Source organism: Oncorhynchus masou, chromosome 11, assembly GCF_036934945.1.
Source record: "Oncorhynchus masou masou isolate Uvic2021 chromosome 11, UVic_Omas_1.1, whole genome shotgun sequence".
NCBI classification, from domain to species: domain Eukaryota; kingdom Metazoa; phylum Chordata; class Actinopteri; order Salmoniformes; family Salmonidae; genus Oncorhynchus; species Oncorhynchus masou.
The window spans coordinates 16,562,408-16,579,843 of NC_088222.1; the positions used below are offsets into that span (position 1 = coordinate 16,562,408).

Consider the following 17,436-nt stretch of genomic DNA (forward strand, 5'->3'; position numbering starts at 1 on the left):
TGACTCAACGCTCTCACCACTAGGCTTCCTGCCAACCTGTATACAGTTGGCACCAAATGGAAGAATAGACAATCAGGGAGGAGCTATCTGGACTTATCCAATAAGAAACGCTAAGGGCTGGATTCAATCTGTATCGTGGAAGATCTGTGTTAAAATGTAAAGGTAATTTTAGATTGAGCCGACATATTCAGCGTTTACTGTGAATGCGGTCTCCACAAACGCAGGAACATTTTGCCTTATAAATTTCAATCACACATTTCCCCACAATACTTCTGCGATACACATTAAATCCAGCCCTTAATATCACCCTGGTGGTGTGATAGGAAGGTAAATGACCTTCAAGTATGGCTAATAAGGATGCAAATTCATCACTGGCCATTTAATTCACAAATGAATACAACTGACATTGGCATAGATGGCACGTGAGGAAAAACACAGAATTGCTCAGCGTAAAACAATTTATTGATTTCGTGTTCCATCATATTACACACACTGTTGAAGGCCATCATTCTGAGGAAACATGCATTGACACACACGCATACACCCACACGTGGGATGCGAAATTGTGCTTTACAGAGACCCATGCTGCTCTCTCTGTCCCACTCTGAGGTCATATCCTGTTTGGTGCAGCAAGAGCCCTAGACGGTGAATGTAGAAAGTCTGACGGAAACACACAGACACAACACACACACACGGCACGCTCAACTTATAGGACAGGTATCTGAAAGGACATGCTCTCACAATTTACTGACAGCTTGTTTTCACACATTACCACATGGTTACACACAGAAATATATTTCTATGGTTACACACGGCATCCTCTGTATTTCAGATTAATTCAACGTGAAAACATCTAGAGATTTTAGTGGTAAAACACTTTCATCAAGATCCAGAGTAATAAGATCAACAACAAAAAAGATTGAGACGTGTAACTTGGTCATTTCCTAAGGGGACTAGGTTTTATCATGCCATCGATATGTCAGATTGATTTTGACATACCATTGTTGATGTGCTGTTGTCTCAAGGACATAATGACTTGTCTAAATCCCAGATGGACTAACATTAAAGGTAGACTCAGCGATGTGATTTTGATGCAGAAAGTCAACAGCATAGTGGGTCAATTTCCACAAGAACGAAGAGCAATGAAGCGTGAAACTCAAACTTCCCCGCTGTTTTGGTCCCGTGGCTGTGGCTACCATGCTGTGGACACCGCAAAGCGTGCACCTGCACAGATACTGTGAGAGTCAAGACTTGCATCTCGCTCATTTCAATATCTGCGGTGCTGCTCATGGCCACGTCAGTCCACTGAGTCTACCTTTAAAGGAGGAGATATTATTGCTTCACTGCTGCTCATGCATTATTACCAAAGTACAACATTAACTTCGATGCTAAGAATGGAAGTATGTACTGTACTGTGAGAGACCATTTGTTATTCTGTCCTTAACAAACTATTATGTATGTGGATTTACAGTGTCAAGCATCTTAGTACTGGTCCTGGGCAACCCACTTGTGTGCAAATTCTGTTACAACCCAGCACACACACCTGATTATTCAACTAATCATCAAGACCTTGGTGTGCTATCAGGTGTTAGTGCTGGGAAGAAACAAAACAGTGCACCCCTGTGGGTCCCAAAGACCAGGATTAAGAAACCCCTGGTGCTAATATAAAGTCTGTCAATGGTGTTGTACATTAATGTTATGGTGATGTTATAGGATACTGCGTCTGAGTGCTAACAGGGATTATGGACTGTTTTCATAGTCGTCTCCGTGTCTGACAAACACACAGGAATAGTACATCAATCTTACTGTTTCTAGTGTACGAAACATTCAGGAGTTCTAAAACAATGTGAAATTCCATTTTGAAGTGAAGCCACAACCATCCATTTCCAGTGGTGTTGAACACCACTTTGTCTAGGAGCTGTTCGTGTTGGTTTTATCGGCTCTGCAGAGGAAGAGAAGCCCATGAAACAGGCAGTAATGTTAGAGGTAGCATCCCAAATAGCAAACTATTCCCTAATATAGTGCACTGCTTTTGACCAGGGCACTAAAGGGAATAGGGTGCCATTTTGGGACGCAGCCTTAGTGTTTATATGAAAGACAGACAAGCCAGACAAGGCCATCTCTCTTCAGACTGCACTTAAACAAGTAGCTTTAGTGGTCTTACTGACTCTGGTCTCCCAGACGGCGGTTCAGGTCCCTGGAGGAAGCTGCTCACACTACAGAAGAAAAAGGAAAACAAGTCAGAAGGGAATCTGGGGTGCAGTGGTAAATATATCAAGGGCTACATTCTGTGGACCATATTGAATCAATGGTATTCCTTGTGGGGAAGGCTGAACCAAATAAAGTCAAACGAGTATGTTTCTCATTGGAATTCTACATCTCTTTCTCAGACTCATCTCATTCACCATCTGTGATATATCACCATAATGAATCATCAATAAACCATAGATTATGGTAATACATGGAAGACAAATGCCTTGCGGGATACATTTATCACATTTCCATATTACTAAAGTGTATGAAAGTAGTCCGAACAAACACACAAGTGAGAAGGCTGATCCAACCTAGAAGCCTTTCTGATCTTAAACAGGATCATGTGATAGATGGGAGTCTAGTTAAGAGAGAACAGACATGGGGGGTACATAGTTTCTGTTTCTACAGCCGTAATAATAAGAGAAGGGAGTCAATGCTTACGTCGAGCTCAGCGCCGCTTCCTTCAGCTCCTCGTCAAGGCTAAGGGGTGAGAGTTGACAACGGAAGATAGTCAGTAACAGTGAAGAGGAGGAGAGGAGAAGAAGGGAGAGAGGGATGTGTCGACTGGGCTCACCTAATGATGCACTCTGGGATGTGGACATACTCCATGGGGATGAGTTCCTGCAGCTCAGCCAGGCTGTTCACGTACTTTATCTTATTGCTGAACTTGGTGCTGTGACAAAACACACAAACACACTCCTGCTATCTTTATCTCCCAGATTATTTTATTTGAACAGAGAAATGTACACTGAGTGTACAAAACATTAGGAACACCTTACTAATATTGAGTTGCACCCCCTTTTGTCATCAAAACAGCCTAAATTCATCTGGTCATGGACTCTACAAGATGTCAAAAGTGTTCCACAGGGATGCTGGCCCATGTTGAACCCAATGCTTCCCACAGTTGTGTCAAGTTGGCTGGATGTCCTTTGTGTGGCGGACCATTGATACACACAGGAAACTGTTAAGGGTGAAAAACCCAGCAGTGTTACAGTTCTTGACACAAGTCAGTGCACCTGGCACCTACTACCATACCCCATTCAAAGGCACTAACATCTTTTGTCTTGCCCATTCACCCTCTGACTGGCACACATACACAATCCATGTCTCAATTGTCTCAAGGCATAAAAATCCTTCTTTAACCTGTCTACCGCCCCTTCATCTACACTGATTTAAAGTGACATCAACAAGGGATCATAGCATTCACCTGTTCAGGCTATGTCATGTAAGAGTAGGTGTTTTGTACATTTAGTGTATACCATGCTTTCATGAAGTATTCACACCCCTTGACATTCTCCACATTTTGTTGTGTTACAGACATAATTTTTAAATGGATTAAATTGAGATATTTTGTCACTGGCCTACACAAAATACCCCATAATGTCAAAGTGGAATTATGTTGTTTGAATTTTTAAAACAAATTAATTAAATATGAAAAGCTGAAATGTCTTGAGTCAAGTATTCAACACCTTTGCTATGGCAAGCCTAAATAAGTTCAGGAGTAAACATTTGCTTGACATGTCACATAATAGTTTGCATAGACTCACTTTGTGTACAATATTAGTTTTTAACATGATTTTTGAATGACTTCCTCATCTCTGTAACCCACACATACAATGAACTGTAAGGTCCCTTAGTTGAGCATTGAATTTCAAACACAGATTCAACCACAATGGCCAGTTAGGTTTTCCAATGTCTCGCGCAAAGAAGGCACCTATTGGCAGATGGGTAAAAAAAGCAGACATTGAATATCCCTTTGAGCATGGTGAAGTTATTCATTACAATTTGGTTGGTGTATCAATACACCCAGTCAATACAAAGATACAGACATCCTTCCTAACTCAGTTGCTGGAGAGAAAGGAAACCACTAGAGTAATACTGCAAAAAAATTGGCAAAGAAATTCACTTTTTGCCCTGAATACAAAGTGCCATGTTTGGAGCAAATCCAATACAACACATGACTGAGTACTACTCTCCATATTTTCAAGCACAGTGGTTGTTGCATCATGTTATGGGTATGCTTTTTAAAGTTATTTTCTTATTTCACCTTTATTTAACCAGGTAGGCCAGTTGAGAAAAAGTTCTCATTTACAACTGTGACCTGGCCAAAATAAAGCAAAGCATTGCGACACAAACACAGAGTTACACATGGGATTGACAAACGTACAGTCAATAACACAATAGAAAAGTCTATATACAGTGTGTGCAAATGTAGTAAGATTTGGGAGGTAAGGCAATAAATAGGCCATGGTGGCGAAATAATTACAATTTAGCAATTAAACACTGGAGTGATAGATGTGCAGAAGATGAATGTACAAGTAGAGATACTGGGGTGCAAAAGAGCAAAAAATAAATAACAATGTAGGGATGAGGTAGCTGGGTGGGCTGTTTACAGATGGGCTGTGTACAGGTGCAATGATCGGTTTGCTGCTCTGACAGCTGATGCTTAAAGCTAGTGAGTGAGATATAAGAGTCCAGCTTCAGTGATATTTGCAATTCGTTCCAGTCATTGGCAGCAGAGAACTGGAAGTAAAGGCGGCCAAAGTAGGAGTTGGCTTTGGGGATGACCAGTGAAATATACCTGCTGGAGCGCGTGCTACGGGTGGGTGCTGCTATGGTGACCAGTGAGCTGAGATAAAGCAGGGCTATACCTAGCAAAGGCTTATAGATTACCTGGAGCCAGTAGGTTTGGAAACTAATATGAAGCGAGGGCCAGCCAACAAGAGCATACAGGTCGTATATGGGCGTTGGTAACAAAACAGATGGCACTGTGATAGACTGCATCCAATTTGCTGAGTAGAGTGTTGGAGGCTATTTTGTACATGACATCGCCAAAGTCAAGGATCGGTAGGATAGTCAGTTTCATGAGGGTATGTTTGGCAGCATGAGTGAAGGAAGCTTTGTTGCGAAATAGGAAGCTGATTCTAGATTTCATTTTGGATTGGAGATGCTTAATGTGAGTCTGGAAGGAGAGTTTACGGTCTAACCAGACACCTAGGTATTTGTAGTTGTCCACATATTCTAAGTCAGAACCGTCCAGAGTAGTGATGCTAGACGGGTGGGAGGGTGAAGAGTGATCGGTTGAAGAGCATGCATTTAGTTTTACTTGCATTTAAGAGCAGTTGGAGGCCACGGAAGGAGTGTTGTATGGCATTGAAGCTTGTCTGGAGGTTTGTTAACACAGTGTCCAAAGAAGGGCCAGAAGTATACAGAATGGTGTCGTCTGCGTAGAGGTGGATCAGAGAATCACCAGCAGCAAGAGAGACATCACTGATGTATACAGAGAAAAGAGTCAGCCCGGGAATTGAACCTTGTAGAGACTGCAAGAGGTCCGGACAACAGGCCCTCTGATTTGTGAAACCAAGGCTGTTGAGTCTGCCGATAAGAATGCGGTGATTGACAGAGTTGAAAGCCTTGGCCAGGTCGCAGGCTATCTCTGCAGTAGATTGCATCTCCACCCCCTTTGGCCGTTCTATCTTGGTGGAAAATGTTGTAGTTGGGGATGGAAATTTCAGAATTTTTGGTGGCCTTCCTGAGCCAGGATTCAGACACGGTTAGGACATCAGGGTTGGCTGAGCGTGCTAAAGCAGTGAATAAAACAAACTTAGGGAGAAGGCTTCTGATGTTAACATGCATGAAACCAAGGCTTTTACGTTTACAGAAGTCAACAAATGATAGCGCCTGGGGAATAGGAGTGGAACTGGGGGCTACAGGGCCTGGGTTAACCTCTACATCACCAGAGGAACAGAGGAGGAGTAGGATAAGGGTACGGATAAAGGCTATAAGAACTGGTCGTCTAGTGCGTTGGGGACAGAGAATAAAAGGAGCAGATTTCTAGGCGTGGAAGAATATATTCAAGGCATAATGTACAGTATGTATGTTAGGATGTGAGTACAGTGGAGATAAACCTAGGCGTTGAGTGACAATGAGAAAGGTTTCGTCTTTGGAGGCACCAGTTAAGCCAGGTAAGGATTTTTTGTGTGTGTGGGACAAAATAGCTATATAAGGCATTGTGAGCCGGACTGAGGGCCCTACTGTGAAATAAAACAATAGGAACTAGCCAAGTTAGCAGTGAGACAAGACATATTGACATTAGAGAGCGGCATAAAGCGATCACAGGTGTTGATCAGGAGAGCTAAAACAACAACGAGTAAATGGTGATGAAAGGGCAGAGCAGGTCAGTTAGGTACATACAGGACCTGAGTTCGAGGCTGGGGCTGACAGGTGAACAAATGAGGTACCGTGTTATTGAAGCAGTCCAGGGGGCATCAGCTGTGTAGCCGAATGATCATAGGGTCAAAAGAGCAGCAATAGGTGAGTCAGGGTGAGGTTCGCTAGTCACTACTACGCTAGGCGAGCAGGGGACACAGCGTTCAGAAAAGCTAGTGGGCCCGGGCTAGTAGATGGTTCTTTGGCGACATCGTAACAGAATAGCCTGTTGAGACCACATCGGGCGATCACGTCGGCAGTCCATTTGTGATGGATTGGAGGGGCTCCGTGTCAACAATAAAGGGACCAGGTCAATTGGCAAAGGAGGTATTGTAGCCCTAGAATTAGCTGGTCGAGCGGCCTAGCTTGAGGCTAGCTCAAGGCTAGCTGCTGCTGCTTCAGGACAGGGGCGTTAGCTAACAATAGCCACTTGTTTGCAGCTAGCTAGCTGCGATGATCCGGTGTAATGATCCAGAGCGGCAGGAATCCGGTGATATAGTAGAGATGAATTCACCTTTCAGCAGGTCAATAACTAAAACACAAGGCCATATCTACATGGGAGGTTTTTACCTAGAAGACAGTGAATGTTCCTGAGTGTCCTGGTTACAGTTTTGACTTAATTAAAACTGCTTGAAAATCTATGGTAAGACCTGAAAATGGTTATGTATTTGACAGAGCTTGAAGAATTGCAAAAAATAATAATGGGCAAATGTTGCACAATCTATGTGTGGAAAGCTCTTAGAGACATCCTGAAAGACTCACAACTATAATCACTGCCAAAAGTGATTTAATATATCAAGATATAGTAGTTTTCCTTTTCTTTTTTATCTTCTTTTTTTTTTTTTTTTTACAATGTTAGATTTTTCTTGTACTTTGACATTAGAGTATTTTGTGTAGCTTGTTGACCAAAAAAATGCCAAATCAGTTTTACTACCACTTTGTCACAACAAAACGTCATGGGGTGTGAATCATTTCTGAAGGCACTGTCTACATGTGTTTACCTTATGAAGGGCCTGGTGATGGCTAGGATGGTCCGTATAAACCAGGACGGGTGGACAATGATGAAGGATTTCAAATTCTTCCTGAGCCTGTAACCAAACATTCATAAAAATTATCATATTGAGTGTTTGTGTGTGGTGGCATGATACAATGTTATTACTGTTGAACACATGGGGTAATAAGTCTAAATAAGTCTAGAAGTCTAAATTGACATACACCTTAGCCAAATACATTTAAACTCAGTCAGGAATTGTGAAAAATACAGTTTTTCACAATTCCTGATATTTAATCCTAGTAATAATTCCCTGTCTTAGGTCATTTAGGTCACCACTTCATTTTAAAAATGTGAAATGTCAGAATAATAGTAGATATAATTATTTATTTCAGCTTTGATTTCTTTCATCACATTCCCAGTGGGTCAGAAGTTTACATACACTCAATTAGTATTTGATAGCATTGGCTTCAAATTGTTTAACTTGGGTTAAACGTTTCGGGAAGCCTTCCACAAACTTCCCACTGTCACACCAACCCTTTTTGTACTTGTCTAGGGGTTTTGTATGTTTATGGGGCTGTTTCCTTTCTAGTTATATTGCATGTTTAAGGTTGCCTGGATTGGTTCTCAATTAGAGGCAGCTGTCTATCATTGTCTCTGATTGGGAACCATATGTAGGCAGCCATATTCTGTGGGTACTTTGTGGGTGATTGTTTCCGTGTCTGTGTTTGTTCACCACACGGTACTGTTTTGGTTTCGGTTGTTCACGGTTTGTTTATTGTTTTGTAGTGTTCAGGTTATTTCATTAAAAACAACTATGGACATTTACCAAGCTGCATGTTGGTCCGATCCGATCTTCAGACGAAGAGGAGGAAATCAGCCGTGACAGAATTACCTGCCAAAACAGGACCAAGCAGCGTGGTGACAGGCAGCGGCAGGAGGAGCAGCGCAATCAGGACTATTGGACTTGGGAGGAGATACTGGACAGAAAAGGACCCTGGGCACAGCCCCAAAGCGGAGCTGGAGGCAGCGAAGGCGGAGAGGCGCTGGTATGAGGAGGCAGCACGGCGGCGCGGACGGAAGCCCAAGAGTCAGCCCCAAAAATTTATTGGGGGGTGGCACACAGGGAGTATGGCGAAGCCAGGTAGAAGACCTGCGCCAACTTCCTGTGCTTACCGGAGAGCGAGAGGGACCGGGCAGACACCGTGTTATGCTGTGGAGCGCACGGTGTCCCTGATGAGATAAAAAGCGAATGAACCACGGCCGAGAGGGAATGGGAAGCGTCTGAGACGGCCGGCAAGAGCCCAGACAAATCGAAGTTGGCGGGCCACCAGAAACGCTGCAGTGCGGGTGCACAGCCCGGTGCAGTACATACCAGCTCCTCGTATCGGCCGGGCTAGAGTGGGCATCGAGCCAGGTGCCATGAAGCCGGCTCTACGCATCTGGTCTCCAGTGCGTCTCCTTGGGCCGGCATACATGGCACCAGCCTTACGCATGGTGTCCCCGGTTCGCATGGTGTCCCTCTTCGTCTGAAGAGGAGGAAATCAGCCGTGACACCCACAATATGTTGGGTGAATTTTGGCCCATTCCTCCTGAAAGAGCTGGTGTAACTGAGTTAGGTTTGTAGGCCACCTTGCTCACACACGCTTTTTCAGTTCTGCCCACACATTTTCTATAGGATTGAGGTCAGGGCTTTGTGATGGCCACTCCAATACCTTGACTTTGTTGTCCTTAAGCCATTTTGCCACAACTTTGGAAGTATGCTTGGGGTCATTGTCCATTTGGAAGACCCATTTGCGACCAAGCTTGAACTTCCTGACGAAGCCATTTTGCCACCACTTTGGAAGTATGCTTGGGGTCATTGTCCATTTGGAAGACCCATTTGCGACCAAGCTTTAACTTCCTGACTGATGTCTTGAGATGTTGCTTCAATATGTCCACATAATTTTCCACCCTCATGATGCCATTTATTTTGTGAAGTGCACCAGTCCCTCCTGCAGCAAAGCACTCCCACAACATGATGCTGCCACCCCCGTGCTTCACGGTTGGGATGGTGTTCTTTGGCTTGCAAGCCTCCCCCTTTTTCCTCCAAATATAACGACGGTCATTATGGCCAAACAGTTCTATTTTTGTTTGATCAGACCAGAGGACATTTCTCTAAAAAGTACAATCTTTGTCGCCATGTGCAGTTGCAAACCGTAGTCTGGCTTTTTTATGGTGGTTTTGGAGCAGTGGCTCTTCCTTGCTGAGCGGCGTTTCATGTTATGTCGAAACAGGACACATTTTACTGTGGATATAGATACTTTTGCCTGTTTCCTCCAGCATCTTCAGGAGGTCATTTGTTTGATCAGAAGGAGACATTTCTCTAAAAGAATAATTGTTGTGCAGTTGCAAACCGAGTCTGGCTTTTATGGTGGTTTTGGAGCAGTGGGTTAAAACAGGACACATTTTACTGTGGATATAGATACTTTTGCCTGTTTCCTCAGCATCTTCAGGAGGTCATTTGTTGTTGTTCTGGGGTTTGATTTGCACTTTTTTCACCAAAGTATGTTAATCTCTAGGAGATAGAATGCATCTCCTTCCTGAGCGGTATGACAGCTGCGCGGTCCCATGGTGTTTATACTTGCGTACTGTTGTTTGTACAGATGAACGTGTACCTTCAGGCATTTGGAAATTGCTCCCAAGGATCAACCAGACTTGTGGAGGTCTACAATGTTTTTTCTGAGGTCTTGACTGATTTCTTTTGATTCACCCCTGATGTCAAGAAAAGAGGCAATGAGTTTGAAGGTATGCCTTGAAATACATCCACAGGTACACCTCCAATTGACTCAAATTATGTCAATTAGCCTATCAGAAGCTTATAAAGCCATGAAATCACTTTCTGGAATTTTCCAAGCTGATTAAAGGCACAGTCAACTTAGTGTATGTAAACTTCTGACCCACTGGAATTGTGATACAGTGAATTATAAGTGAAATAATCTGTCTGAAACAATTGTTGGAAAAATGAATTGTGTCATGCACAAAGTAGATGTCGTGACCAACTTGCCAAAACTATAGTTTGTTAACAAGAAATTTGTGGAGTGGTTGAAAAACTAGTTTTAATGACTCCAACCTAAGTGTATGTAAACTTCCGACTTCAAGTGTAAATACATGTTAATCCTGTCACATTTTATCCCGTGGTCCTGACTCTATCCCCTTGCACTTTACTCATCCATGAATCAAACATTGTAAAAAGCAATCTACCTCCTGTCAATCATCTGGTAGCACTTCTTGAGCCAGCCCATTCCAGGCATCCTCCTGTGGGGCGTGGCTCCGTTCAAATAGACAATCATATAGTCCTCTGCCACCATCAGCTCCAACGTGCTGATCACATACCTGCCGGCAGGGCAAACAGCAGGGCAAGTCCACATCAAACTACTATCACTGACTTTGCTGATAACTACTTTATTGAGGGAAAATGTACTTACTACCACTGTGATATGAGTTTGCCTCACCTAGCTATCTTAAAATGAATGCACTAATTGTAAGTCGCTGTGGATAAGAGCATCTGATAAATGACAAAATGTAAATCAATCTAATCACTAGATTCTAGTGTATGATTTAAAACATGTCCAAAGAGTAGAGAAACATCTGAAATATCACTGAAATGAAGAACAAGAGAGGAGTATGACAGTGAACGATTGGAAGGTACATGCAGAATATTTACAACATTGCTCTTCAAGTTATTTTTCTTGGAAATAAAGACAGACAAGAACTTAACCATAAAACGCAATTAGTTATCAGTATATCCATCAAAAAATCTACAAATAATGTGTGTATTGTCAGGTCACAGGTCTACGTTTTGAACCAGGGATAGGGGAGTAAGGTCGGGAAACATTCCGATCCACACAAGATCTGAGTAATAGCTTGCTTGACATTTAAAGGTAATTTCAGATTGAGCTGAAATATTCAGCATTTATAGTGAATGTGATCTCCGTGTGCATCACCTTTAAAAGTTGCCTAAGTCAGTACTAATGAGAGTGAGGATAGGTGCAACTTACAGGAAGAGGTTCTCCATGACTTCATGGTAGTCCTCACTGTCACTGTCTGGGAGGAAACACGCTGCAAACACTATTATGGCATTCACTCCGTTTCCATAGTACCCTGATGAAGGAAAAACAACACTTCAAAAGAAATATTAAAATATTGCCCACACTACAACAGTTTACAAGAGTACCCTGTCTCAGAGGCTAGATCGTGGGTTGGGTCTGGGTTGGGTGGGGTAGGGTAGGGTAGGGTAGGGTAGGGTAGGGTAGGGAGGGTGTTGTTGGGTGAGGTGTTTGGCTGTTTCGTTTCTCAGTTTGTTTGTATTTCTCTCTGTCATCTGCCATCGGTATGTCAGTGTATGTCTGAATATTACATTTTTTACCTGTAATTAAGTCCCATTACATTCCATGAAATTCAAATCTGTTTTGTATGGGAGACCCCATCAAGAGAAAGGAGGTAAAATAAGGTATATACAAAAGAAGGTATAAAAACACCAAACAACAATCAGAACTTTCCTGTACCTCCATGGGATATAACTCTCTGGTAGGGCTCGATGATCTTCATGTTGATGCGGTGTTCCTGCTCTCCGATGACCACGGCCCTCCAGAGCTTCGCATCCTGACGCTCCTCCGCTGCACTGCACGTAGGAATCGGCTCGCACGGCTCTTTTGATGTGTTGCGATTGGCTGTCGGGGGTTCTGGTTTGGGGAAAAAAACAGAAACACAGCTAGTAGAAAAAACAGACATACTATAAATCCAACAACAAACAGTTTATTACAGAGAAATTAGGTATACGGAATAACATTTTCATTTTCATTGATACAGCTTCCCAAGTGGTGAAATATCTTGTTTGGTATATTAGTCTGTCTGAAATTGACCTATACTTTAAAGTGTACTTAAGAGCGCCATTTGGGACGTACTCCTAGGCTGACTCACCCTCCCAGTCCAGCTCATTGTCGGTGTAGTCCAGATAGTCTGTGTCGTCAGGCGTATCCAGGTCGTCCACGTTAATGTCCAGGTCATCGGGTGTCTCTAGGGCGTCGTCTTCACTCTGGTCCAGTGAAAGGCTGATGCGTGGTGCGGAGAGCTTCTTCCTTTGGGAGGGGCCACCCGGCGTGTCCTGCAGGGGCAGCGAGTTGGGAGGGGCTACAGGGAAAGAGGGGGAAGAGTCACTGTACATGTTAGAATGATCCATCTGTCTCTCTTCATCACTCCTTATCTCTTGTGGAGTCGTGTGTTATGGCATTTTGTCTGGTTGTCTTCTGTGCTAAAGAACATTTGGACTTTTAAATGATATAGCAGTAAATGTGCATTAGAAATGAGTTAATGTGTCTGTATGAGTAACTAGCCTCATCATGCTGCTGTATGTAACTGTGCGAGTGTGCCTAATTAAGTAAACTGACAGCTCAGTCCTGCAGGTAGCCAAAGAGTAATGATGGAATAATAACCTATCACACACAGAGTTGCCAGTGTTTTACTGAGGCTCACCTGGTCTGCCCTCGGCCACCTCTGAGCTCATCTTACTGTGAGATGCCAGGTCCATACCCTCATCACCCAGTGGGACCTGAAGAGAACACAGAGACCAATGACATACTGAATACAGACTCAATAAAGAGTGTGTGCGCATGTGTGAGTTTGTCCATGTCAGAGAAGGCTGGTGGGAGGAGCTAACTCCTCTGGTTCAAATGTGTGTGTGTGTGTGTGTGTGTGTGTGTGTGTGTGTGTGTGTGTGTGTGTGTGTGTGTGTGTGTGTGTGTGTGTGTGTGTGTGTGTGTGTGTGTGTGTGTGTGTGTGTGTGTGTGTGTGTGTGTGTGTGTGTGTGTGTGTGTCATTATCTAAACAACAGGGCTTTCATTTCTTGCACCACAAAAAGAGAGAATAGATTTTTCACTTCAACAGACTGGTTACAAGGTCCCAAACCCTCTACTGTGGTCCTTCAACCTCTACATTGCTGGGGAGAATCATCATCCACCATCCAAAATAGTCCCTATACTACGAAATCATCCACAATAGTCCCTGTACTAAGACATCAAACATAGGCACAGACACATGCATACACAGACACACACAATAACATATGCACTATACACACACGTACACATGGATTTTTCTACTGTAGATATGTGGTAGTGGTGGAGTATGGCCCTGAGGGCACACAGTGTGTTGTAAAATCTGTGAATGTATATGGGGACTGCCTCGGCAGCAGCTAATGGGGATCCATAATAAATACAAATACTAAGACATCATCCACAATAGTCCCTATCCTAAGACATCATCCACAATAGTGCCCTATCCTAAGACATCATCCACAATAGTCCCTATCCTGAGACATCATCCACAATAGTCCCTATCCTAAGACATCATCCACAATAGTCCCTATCCTAAGACATCATCCACAATAGTCCCTATACTAAAACTATTGATACTAGTCCCTATCCTAAGACATCATCCACAGTGAGAGCTTGACTGTGTTTTGTGTTTGCTCATACACATCCACAGTGAGTGAACTCAGTTGGCAATACTGTAGACAACACAGTCACATCTCCTACAGGCACACTGTCTTAAAGGATTGTGTCTCTATCATTGCTGCTGCGATGATTTGAATTTACCCCAGTAGAGGGGAGAGGAGGAAGAGGGGGAGAGGGAGAAAAGGGGGAGAGGGAGAAGAGGGAGGGTGGATGAGGGTCAGAAAAGGAAGGGGAGTAGAGTGGAGGAAGAGGAGAAAATGGGGGAGGGAGAGGGTGGGAGTAGAAGGGGGGGAGTGGAGGAAGGAAGAAGAGGGGGAGAGTGGAGGAAGAGGGGAGAGGGAGAAAATGGGGAGAGGGAGAAGAGGGAGGGTGGATGAGGGTCAGAAAAGGAAGGGGAGTAGAGTGGAGGAAGAGGAGTGGGAGGGAGAGGGAGTAGAGTGGAAGAGGAAGAAGAGGGGGAGAGTGGAGGAAGAGGGGAGAGGGAGATGAGGTAGGGGAGTGGAAGAAACGGAGGAGGGGGGTGGGAGCGGAGTAGAAAAGAGGAATGGGAGTGGAGGAAGAGGGGGAGAAGGAGATGAGGGGGGGAGTGGGGGGGATGACGGGGAGCGGGGGGAGGGAGAAGAGAGGGGAGTGGGAGGAATAGGGGGAGAGGGAAAGAGGGAGGGGAGAAGAGAAAGAGGTAGAAGAGGGGGGGAGTAGAGAAAGAAAGGGAGAAGAGGAGAGAAAGAGAGGGAGAAGAAGAGAGGAGGAAGAGGGGAGAGGTAGAGGGTGAAGAGGGGGGGAGTGGGAGGAGGGTTGGGGTAAAGGTCGTCAGATCTCTCCTTCTCTGTGAATCATCCATCCGTTTCTTGCAGGAGGAGGCGGAGAGAGGGATGGGGAGGTAGGGTAAAGCTGTTACATCATCAGCAGCCCATTCTCCTCCCTCTCTCCTCCCGTTCTCTTCTCTTCCCTCTCTCCTCTTTTCAGTCTCTCTGCTGATTCAAATGTCCACACGCTCACTCGAGCACAGATTAGGCACAGATGCAAATGAACCAACCTTCATGTGCACTCACGCACATGAAAATACTGAACTGATCCTAGTTTCTCTTCCAGACGGGAGAAGAAAAATCTGATTGCATTGGCAAATGCAACAAACAAAAAACATGCTGATTAGAATAGCGGAATTCCGAACAGAAAATATGAATTACATACTGCTGATTCACACACACACATACACACAGACAAACACACATATGGTCGGTATAGCAAGACCAGCATCAGCTGCTTTGCTCCATGGACGGCGATGAACCGCCTAATACACACAACGCAGCACAGCAACACAGTGCTGATGACAGCAGCCCCTCCCTCTCTCTCCCTCTCTTCCTGTCTCTAGAAAATAAATACATCTCTCTCTTCTCCCTTTTTCTTTATTCTGCATCACATTTAACCCATCCACTCACCACTACTGGGGCACAGGAATCTCTGTCCTTCTCTGTCTCAGAGCATGGATTTCAGCTGTATCTCCCTTTTTGTCTTTATTTTCCTCCCAGGCTCTTGGTAGAGATGCTCAGCTTACAAACTGCTCACAGCTTCCACCATTTTGTGGTCACATGACCCAGGCTGGCACCAAATAAAGGCAATCCCCTGCTTCTCCAGTTGTGCGTGTGTGTGTTATTATTAGAGGCCAACTGAGAGGAGTTGTAAGCCTGACTGCGCAGCTAAAAGAGGTTTTTATTATCCTTCAGGGCTAAAAGAGAAACAATGAGTTGAAAGGAAACAGTACAATTAAAATGAATCCCTTGCTTTCACTATTTAAGACAATCAATGTATTTTAGAAGCCATTCCATGTTATTTGACTAATCTAAATAAATCGATCAGAAAATATTGTAAATACGTAGCAGTGCTTTATGATGAGCATTAAACTGTATGACTACCACCTTTACTAATGTTCTAATTTTACGACCATTTGCTAGTTCCACCCACTATAAATGTTCAGTTATAACTACATCATGTCTGGTCACCTTAAATTGCTTCAGTGTCTCCTAAATAAACACACCTACCTACAGTCTCATCTCCCATATTTCTCCATGTACAGTATCTGCCTTATTGTCTTCATTATAATATATATATATATATATATAATACACTATCTAAGGATAACAAGCACTTGATATTTCTATCAAACAATAGAAAGGAAATACAGCATCTCCTCACCTAATGCAATCAAAAAATAAAAAAATATATAAAAAAACAGGAAGATCGAACAATAGCCAGTGTCTCCTACTACACAATAGAGATGTGGAACTTTAAAATATGAGCAGGGATTTCAAGTATACAGTATATAGTTGCAAACACTGGTTGTTAAACAACAAAACTTAATTCTACATAGTTGGAAGACTTTTCCTCTGAGGAGATCCTCTTTGGACGCGCATGTTTGTTTGTTTAGTCACTCACCTCTGTTCTTGGTCTCGGTCTCACCAGTTAAACAGGAAGAGATAGGAGTCTGAAAGTACAGCACACATGACTGCTGCCTGTTTGGTACAAAGGTCGTTGCCACGATGTCCTGCCACCGTCATACCTGTGTGTGTGTGTGTGTACGTGTACGTCTGCGTGTGCGTGTGTGTGTGTGTGTGTGTGTGTGTGTGTGTGTGTGTGTGTGTGTGTGTGTGTGTGTGTGTGTGTGTGTGTGTGTGTGTGTGTGTGTGTGTGTGTGTGTGTGTGTGTGTGTGTGTGTGTGTGTGTGTGTGTGTGTGTGTGTGTGTGTGTGCGTGTGTGTGTGTGTGTGTGTGTGTGTGTGTGTGTGTGTGTGTGTGTGTACGTGTGTGTGTGTGTGTGTGTGTGTGTGTGTGTGTGTGTGTGTGTGTGTGTGTGTGTGTGTGTGTGTGTGTGTGTGTGTGTGTGTGTGTGTGTGTGTGTGTGTATGTGTGTTAACACCAGAGCTTGACTTGCGATGGAAGAAGTGCAGGAGCTGTCTTTTCCCAAGTCATCCATTAACGGTTAATACATATTTTCCTTGACTTCTCCATGACTTGTAACTATATTGTCATTCATATTATTATTATATATAGCTTACATGAAAAAGTAATTACTGACACTGGAAAACTGGTGTGTCCAATCCCATGTAGACCTACCACCTCCTGCCATTGTGCCCTTGATCAAGGCACTTAGCCCCCCACATAGAACTGCATTGTTAGTCACGTTGTCAACATGTGGTCAACCCTCCATCTGGAGAGCTCCTGGGTGTGCAGGCTTGGCTTTTTCAACATTACAACCAAATACATTTGTCTTTATAAAATGATTCATGTGTTGTGGAGATCTATGCAAAGAAAGTTATTTGTCAATTAGGATATTCTTAGAATATTTTCTAATGATGTTCGCAGTTATATTGCTTCTGTTTAATAGAGGGGAATTCCAGTTTTCTAACCGTGAAGATTTATTTAGGCTCTGCAGTGCTGGTGGAAAGACAACAACGAAATGAATGCTTAGTTAGCCAATTCAAAACATACCTAT

At 43.6% G+C, this 17,436-nt stretch overlaps 1 protein-coding gene across 3 annotated transcripts; it reads right to left on the bottom strand.

Moving 5' to 3' along the window:
- Positions 1 to 444: 444 nt before the first annotated feature.
- On the bottom strand, positions 445 to 16,464 carry LOC135548205 (protein prune homolog 2-like). Of its 3 annotated transcripts, none has more exons than XM_064977559.1 (12): positions 16,381 to 16,414; positions 15,387 to 15,673; positions 12,968 to 13,043; positions 12,416 to 12,625; positions 12,001 to 12,177; positions 11,494 to 11,596; positions 10,697 to 10,828; positions 7,464 to 7,550; positions 2,828 to 2,926; positions 2,695 to 2,733; positions 2,165 to 2,216; positions 445 to 1,942 (listed from the first exon to the last, which is right to left on the bottom strand). In XM_064977559.1, the coding sequence occupies exons 3-12, from the start codon at positions 13,020 to 13,022 to the stop codon at positions 1,934 to 1,936; spliced, it is 963 nt and encodes a 320-aa protein (XP_064833631.1). In that variant the 5' UTR covers positions 13,023 to 13,043; positions 15,387 to 15,673; positions 16,381 to 16,414; the 3' UTR covers positions 445 to 1,933. The 3 variants fall into 3 exon arrangements, with proteins under 3 accessions (XP_064833631.1, XP_064833629.1, XP_064833630.1); XM_064977557.1 differs by having other exon boundaries at positions 2,169 to 2,216; positions 16,381 to 16,412; XM_064977558.1 differs by lacking the exon at positions 15,387 to 15,673 and having other exon boundaries at positions 2,169 to 2,216; positions 16,381 to 16,464.
- Positions 16,465 to 17,436: the final 972 nt, after the last annotated feature.

Bases quoted from the DNA above. Each gene is read 5' to 3' on its own strand.
- LOC135548205 (XM_064977558.1), bottom strand. From the start codon at position 13,022: ATGGACCTGGCATCTCACAGTAAGATGAGCTCAGAGGTGGCCGAGGGC. The intron at 2,927-7,463 runs GTAAACACATGT...GTTTTGTCACAG, and splicing joins ATCACCAGGCCCTTCATAAG to CACCAAGTTCAGCAATAAGA. The intron at 2,217-2,694 runs GTAAGCATTGAC...TTTCTTCTGTAG, and splicing joins GAAGCGGCGCTGAGCTCGAC to TGTGAGCAGCTTCCTCCAGG.